The sequence below is a fragment of the Mizuhopecten yessoensis genome, unplaced genomic scaffold (assembly GCF_002113885.1).
Source record: "Mizuhopecten yessoensis strain PY_sf001 unplaced genomic scaffold, ASM211388v2 scaffold4813, whole genome shotgun sequence".
NCBI classification, from domain to species: domain Eukaryota; kingdom Metazoa; phylum Mollusca; class Bivalvia; order Pectinida; family Pectinidae; genus Mizuhopecten; species Mizuhopecten yessoensis.
The window spans coordinates 22,725-31,443 of NW_018405734.1; the positions used below are offsets into that span (position 1 = coordinate 22,725).

The following is an 8,719-nucleotide window of genomic DNA, read 5'->3' on the forward strand; positions in this document are numbered from 1 at the left end:
CCTTTATGTAGCTGTATACTATAAATTGTGACTTCAAGAGGCTATTGATTTCTGTCCCCTTTATGTAGCTGTATACTATAAATTGTGACTTCAAGAGGCTATTGATTTCTGTTCCCTTTATATAGCTGTATACTATAAATTGTTACTTGATTAGAGGCTATTGATTACTGTCCCCTTTATGTAGCTGTATACTATGAATTGTGACTTGATTAGAAGCAATTGATTACTGTCGCCTTTATGTAGCTGTATACTATAAATTGTGACTTGATTAGAGGCTATTGATTACTGTCTCCTTTATGTAGCTGTATACTATAAATTGTGACTTCAAGAGGCTATTGATTTCTGTCCCCTTTATGTAGCTGTATACTATAAATTGTGACTTCAAGAGGCTATTGATTTCTGTTCCCTTTATATAGCTGTATACTATAAATTGTTACTTAATTAGAGGCTATTGATTACTGTCCCCTTTATGTAGCTGTATACTATAAATTGTGACTTGATTAGAGGCTATTGATTACTGTCCACTTTATGCAGCTGTATACTATAAATTGTGACTTGAAGAGGCTATAGATTACTGTTCCCTTTAATGCCTCTTGAATTTTATGAGTTTAAGTTTGTTAGACCTATTTTTCAGAAATTAAGAAAAAGGAACTTTCTCAAATTTCACATGTAGGTTCCTCATGATCCTTATAAATGCATATCAAAATTTGGGACTGATCAGAAAACAAAGATGGCTGAAAGGCAACTACTTGGATTTTAAGAGTTAAAGAGTGCTATAGCCATCAGAAAATGAAAATGGCAAACAGGCAGCCATCTTGAATTTTGAAAGTTCAAGTTTGTTAGCACTATTGCTGAGAAAGTTTAAGAGGGATCTTTCCCAAATTTCACATGAAGGTTCCTCATGGTCCTTAAATATATACATATCGAATATTGAGACTGATCGGAAAACAAAGAGAGTTGAATTTGACTGTTATCACTTTTTATGTATATTCCCCTTGTTATAAACACCCCTGGCCCTAATGGGAATTCATCCATCATTGACACCACTTCTGTTGAAGATATCCAACATGGTACTTGGTTATAGTACCCGTAAAGAAAATGAAGAGCAAAAAAAGTCATATTTTGTAGATCTGATATAGATTCTTATTTGATTTCTTGTCTCATGATAGTTTGTAATCAGTGTTTTGATAGGCCAATTCGAACCAGCAGAAGTGAAATATCACTTCAATAGAATGAACAAGTTTCAATATTTCACTTTTGAAAATGTAATAATAATCCTATCTACTTAATGTGTCATGTAATTTGTTGTATTTAGCTGCTGAAGTAGACAAGGCTGAATTGATTCTGGAGTCAACCAAGCAGACCTTGGAATCAACTGTAACACAACTTAGGGGACGAGAACATGGAATTCGCAAGTTAACATCAGAACAGGATGAAACAGAAAAAAAGTTACAGGTTAATATTTAAAAAATGGTTCCTGCTAATTTTCATTGTTAGGGTCACACATCAGAGATGGGGGTGGTCTATTAAAAAAGAAATCAGGTTTCCCATCTGTGGTGATGACTGTTGATGGTCGATTTATATTAGTCATTACATTTCCATAGCTGGCAAACACACAACTCTGACATAGCTGGCAAACACACAACTCTGACATAGCTGGCAACCACACAACTCTGACATAGCTGGCAAACACCCAACTCTGACATAGCTGGCAAACACACAACGCTGACATAGCTGGCAAACACACAACTCTGCCATAGCTGGCAAACACACAGCTCTGACATAGCTGGCAAACTCACAACTCTGACATAGCTGGCAAACACACACCTCTGACATAGCTGGCAAACACACAACTCTGACACAGCTGGCAAACACACAACTCTGACATAGCAGGCAAACACACAACTCTGACATAGCTGGCAAACATACAACTCTGACATAGCTGGCAAACACACAACTCTGACATAGCTGGCAATTAACACACAACCCTGACATACAATTGTAGCTGGCAAACACACAACCCTGACATAGCTGGCAAACACACAACTCTGACATAGCTGGCAAACACACAACTCTGACATAGCTGGCAACACACAACTCTGACATAGCTGGCAACAAACAACTCTGACCATGCTGGTTGTAACTATTCCTAACTTTATTAGTGAAGAATTACTCCCGGTGCTCCGGCTAGGTACATACTAAAGTACAGATTATATAACCATGATGAAGATGGATATTACATCATCCATCTGTCCTTCATTGGACGAGTCCACTCTGTATTTTAAATGGTTCAAAGTTATTTATCAAAAAATGCCGACATTCAGTGTCAGAGGTCAGTGTAACCAGCAAAACTTCTCTTTGATGTTGACATTGACCATAGTTACAAAAAATAAGACTACCAGAGCATATCTCAGCTACTCTTTCATAAATTGACATCAACCATTGTATATAGGTACATCAACCTTTGTATATAGGTACATCAACCTTTGTATATAGGTACATCAACCTTTGTATATAGGTACATCAACCTTTGTATATAGGTACATCAACCTGTGTATATAGGTACATCAACCTTTGTATATAGGTACATCAACCTTTGTATATAGGTACATCAACCTTTGTATATAAGTATACATCAACCTTAGTATATAAGTACATTAACCTTTGTATATAGGTAGATTAACCTTTGTATATAGGTACATCAACGTTAGTATATATGTATACATCAACCTTTGTATAAAGGTACATCAATCTATGTATATAGGTACATCAACCTTTATGTCTATAGGTATACATCAACCTTTGAATATAGGTACATCAACTTTTGTATCTAGGTACATCAACCTGTGTATATAGGTACATCAACCTTTGTATATAGGTACATCAACCTTTGTATATAGGTACATCAACCTTTGTATATAAGTATACATCAACCTTAGTATATAAGTACATTAACCTTTGTATATAGATAGATTAACCTTTGTATATAGGTACATCAACGTTAGTATATATGTATACATCAACCTTTGTATAAAGGTACATCAATCTATGTATATAGGTACATCAACCTTTATGTCTATAGGTATACATCAACCTTTGAATATAGGTACATCAACTTTTGTATCCAGGTACATCAACCTGTGTATATAGGTACATCAACCTTTGTATATAGGTACATCAACCTTTGTATATAGGTAAATCAACCTTTGTAGGTACATCAACCTGTGTATATAGGTACATCAACATTTGTATATAGGTACATCAAACTGTGTATACAGGTAGATTACCCTATGTATATATGTATATCAATCTTTGTATATAGATAAACATCAACCTTTGTATATAGGTACATCAACCTTTGTATATAAGTATACATCAACCTTTGTATATAAGTACATTAACCTTTGTATATAGGTAGATTAACCTTTGTATAAAGGTACATCAATCTATGTATACATCAACCTTGTCTATAGGTACATCAATCTTAGTATATATGTATACATCAACCTTTGTATAAAGGTACATCAACCTTTGTATATAGGTAAATCAACCTTTGTATATAGGAACATCCACCTTTGTATATAAGTATACATCATCCTTTGTATATAGGTACATTACCCTTTGTATATAGGTACATTACCCTTTGTATATAGGTACATCATCTTATGTATAAAGGTACATCAATCTATGTATACATCATCCTTGTCTATAGGTACATCAACCTTTGTCTATAGGTACATCAACCTTTGTATCTAGGTACATCAACCTTTGTTTATAGGTACATCAACCTTTCTATATAGGTACATCAACCTCTGTATATAGGTACATCAACATTTGTATATAGGTACATCATATTTTGTATAAAGGTACATCAACCTTTTTATATAGGTACATCAACCTCTGTATATAGGTACATCATCTTATGTATAAAGGTACATCAATCCTTGTATATAGCTACATCAACCTTTGTATATAAGTACATCAATCTTTGTATATAAGTAGGTACATCAACCTTTGTCTATAGGTACATCAACCTTTAATGTATATAGGTAAATCAACCTTTGTATATAGGGACATCAACCTTTGTATATAGGCACATCAACCTTTGTAGTTACATCAACCTTTCTATCTAGGTACAACAACCTTTAATGTATATAGGTAAATCAACCTTTGTATATAAGTACATCAATCTTTGTATATAAGTACATCACAACCTTTGTATATAGGTACATCATCTTTTGTATAAAGGTACATCAATCCTTGTATATAGGTACATCAACCTTTGTATATAGGTACATCAACCTTTGTAGTTACATCAACCTTTGTATATAGGTACATCAACCTTTAATGTATATAGGTACATCAACCTTTGTATAAAGGTACATCAACCCTTGTATATAGATATACATCAACCTTTGTATATAGGTACATCAACCTTTGTATATAGGCACATCATCTTTTGTATAAAGGTACATCAACCCTTGTATATAGGTACATCAACCTTTGTAGATAGGTACATTAACATTTGTATATAGGTACATCAACCCTTGTATATAGGTACATCAACCCTTGTATATAGGTACATCAACCCTTGTATATAGGTACATCAACCATTGTATATAGGTACATCAACCTTTGTATATAGGTAAATCAACCTTTGTATATAGATATACATCAACCTTTGTATAAAGGTACATCAACCCTTGTATATAGGTACATCAACCCTTGTATATAGGTACATCAATCTTTGTATATAGATATACATCAACCTTTGTATATAGGTACATCAACCTATGTATATATGGGGCAAAGAAGTAATTCCCACAGTGGACAAGTTTAGGTTGTCAAATTTTCGGAGCGATCCGCTCCTTTATTAAGACACAGTGAAACAGAACAGTTACATGTACATACACATCATATTTCAAGAAGATAGAACTGATATACTATAATTGAAAATATAGCTATTATATAAAACCAATAGTCCCCTCGGCTAAAGACAGCTGATAGCAGGAATTAAGCTGAGAGCATCGCGGACAAGGAACGCTGATGTAGAGGACCTATTCTTGCGCAAGATGCACTATCCAATAAAGTGAGTCAACGAGAGATAAGCACCAGAAAAAAGGGACGAGATATCAAAAACGTGGAAAATGTGCATGTGGGAATCTGGCCTGGTAAATGTGAAAAATCTCAATTTACTACGGAATGCCCTCATTAGTCGCCTCTCAATTCTGCAGTGGATTTAACAGTCGCAGCAGGGGGGTCCACACTTAGTCGCCTCTTCCTGTTTGCAGGAATAATGCATGTAATTATCAAATGAATGAGTGCAGGAGGAATAAGTAGATGAAATGGCTAAGATACTGTATAGATCTGTCAAATGAAATTGACAATGGCTGTTGGTCACACACACTGACATGCAGCATCAGGCAGGCGAGATAGCAGACCAACTGTGCAGTAATGTACCATTAGGTCAAATGCCCACTGGGAGGAAAACGAGCGGATGGCAACCGCCTATCGTTCGTACCTCGAGGGTAGCGGGTTTGTATATTGGTGATCCAAAACCGTTCTCTCGTACGTCGTCTCGTTTCATCCCATGTAAGGCAATGATCTATAGCAACAACCTGCATGTCTTTCCAACATTAGGATCCAGTGTTATATGGGATTTTACCGTCTATATTACTTCTTTGACCCAAATCTATGTATAGGTACATCAACCTTTGTATAGGTACATCAACCTTTTTATATAGGTACATCAACCTGTGTATATAGGTACATCAACTTTTGTATAAAGGTACATTAACCTTTGCATAAAGGTACATTAACCTTTGTATATAGGTACATTACCCTTTGTATATAGGTACATCAACCTTTGTCTAGGTACATCCCCCTTTCTATATAGGTACCTCAACCTGTGTATATAGGTACATCAACTTTTGTATAAAGGTACATTAACCTATGTATATATTGGGCAAAGAAGTAATTCCAACAGCACTGTTGGAATTACTTCTTTGCCCCATATAATATTTTAAGTAAGTTGTATCCTACGGACATACCTCCATTAGGATCCAGTGTTATATGGGATTTTACCTTCTATATTACTTCTTTAACCCAAACCTTTGTATATAAGTACATCAACCTTTGTATAGGTACATCAACCTTTGTATATAAGTACATCAATCTTTGTATATAAGTACATCAACCTTTGTATATAAGTACATCAATCTTTGTATATAAGTACATCAACCTTTGTATATAAGTACATCAATCTTTGTATATAAGTACATCAACCTTTGTATATAAGTACATCAATCTTTGTATATAAGTACATCAACCTTTGTATATAAGTACATCAATCTTTGTATATAAGTACATCAACCTTTGTATATAAGTACATCAATCTTTGTATATAAGTACATCAACCTTTGTATATAAGTACATCAATCTTTGTATATAAGTACATCAACCTTTGTATATAAGTACATCAATCTTTGTATATAAGTACATCAACCTTTGTATATAAGTACATCAACCTTTGTATATAAGTACATCAACCTTTGTATAGGTACATCAACCTTTGTATATAAGTACATCAACCTTTGTATATAAGTACATCAACCTTTGTATATAGGTACATCAACCTTTGTATAGGTACATCAACCTTTGTATATAAGTACATCAATCTTTGTATATAAGTACATCAACCTTTGTATATAAGTACATCAATCTTTGTATATAAGTACATCAACCTTTGTATATAAGTACATCAATCTTTGTATATAAGTACATCAACCTTTGTATATAAGTACATCAACCTTTGTATATAAGTACATCAACCTTTGTATATAAGTACATCAACCTTTGTATATAGGTACATCAACCTTTGTATAGGTACATCAACCTTTGTATATAAGTACATCAATCTTTGTATATAAGTACATCAACCTTTGTATATAAGTACATCAATCTTTGTATATAAGTACATCAACCTTTGTATATAAGTACATCAACCTTTGTATATAAGTACATCAACCTTTGTATATAAGTACATCAACCTTTGTATATAGGTACATCAACCTTTGTATAGGTACATCAACCTTTGTATATAAGTACATCAATCTTTGTATATAAGTACATCAACCTTTGTATATAAGTACATCAACCTTTGTATATAGGTACATCAACCTTTGTATATGTACATCAACCTTTGTATATAAGTACATCAATCTTTGTATATAAGTACATCAACCTTTGTATATAAGTACATCAATCTTTGTATATAAGTACATCAACCTTTGTATATAAGTACATCAACCTTTGTATATAAGTACATCAACCTTTGTATATAAGTACATCAACCTTTGTATAGGTACATCAACCTTTGTATATAAGTACATCAATCTTTGTATATAAGTACATCAACCTTTGTATATAAGTACATCAATCTTTGTATATAAGTACATCAACCTTTGTATATAAGTACATCAACCTTTGTATATAAGTACATCAACCTTTGTATATAAGTACATCAACCTTTGTATAGGTACATCAACCTTTGTATATAAGTACATCAATCTTTGTATATAAGTACATCAACCTTTGTATATAAGTACATCAATCTTTGTATATAAGTACATCAACCTTTGTATATAAGTACATCAACCTTTGTATATAGGTACATCAACCTTTGTATATAGGTACATCAACTTTTGTATAAAGGTACATCAACCTTTGTATATAGGTACATCAACCTCAGTATATAGGTACATCAACCTGTGTATATAGGTACATCAACCTTTGTATATAGGTACATCAACTTTTGTATAAAGGTACATCAACCTTTGTATATAGGTACATCAACCTCAGTATATAGGTACATCAACCTGTGTATATAGGTACATCATCTTTTGTATATAGGTACATCAACCTTTGTATATAGGTACATCAACTTTTGTATAAAGGTACATCAACCTTTGTATATAGGTACATCAACCTCAGTATATAGGTACATCAGCCTGTGTATATAGGTACATCAACCTGTGTATATAGGTACATCATCTTTTGTATATAGGTACATCAACCTTTGTATATAGGTACATCAACTTTTGTATAAAGGTACATCAACCTTTGTATATAGGTACATCAACCTCAGTATATAGGTACATCAACCTGTGTATATAGGTACATCAACCTTTGTATATAGGTACATCAACTTTTGTATAAAGGTACATCAACCTTTGTATATAGGTACATCAACCTTTGTATATAGGTACATCAACCTTTGTATATAGGTACATCAAGAATGTGGTGTGTAACATCCATAAAATGATATCAATTTTACCTTTGATCTTGACGTCAAGTTCTTAAATAGTGTAACACTCGTTTCCTCATCATATCTCAGCCACTTTTTAGGTCACCTGAGACAAAGTCTCAAGTGACCTATTGCGATCGCCTTTTGTCCGTCGTCCGTCGTGCGTCCATAAACAATTTACATTTTCGCCTTCTCCAAAACCCCTGAACCAATTTCGATGAAATTTTGCAGGGACCTTCCATGGACAAAGGTCAACAAAAATAGTTGCCCGTTTAGTCCTAAGCCCCCAGGGGCCTGAGGGGCGGGCCCAAAAAGGGTCAAATTGACTAAAATTTCAAAAATCTTCTTCTCAAGACCCAGATATGGTAGAATCAAATACTCTTCATAGATGGAAGGGTCTTAAGGTGCTTTACC

General features: G+C 33.7%; 1 protein-coding gene across 1 annotated transcript in view; it reads left to right on the plus strand.

Moving 5' to 3' along the window:
• LOC110449751 (coiled-coil domain-containing protein 186-like) overlaps positions 1-8,719 on the plus strand; it is a gene marked incomplete at its 5' end in the record, with an annotated part of 70,896 nt that overhangs the window by 4,869 nt on the left and 57,308 nt on the right. Inside the window, one exon of the mRNA XM_021496808.1 lies at positions 1,316-1,455. Within this exon, the coding sequence (XP_021352483.1) occupies positions 1,316-1,455 (140 nt within the window). The remainder of the gene's footprint in view (positions 1-1,315; positions 1,456-8,719) is intronic.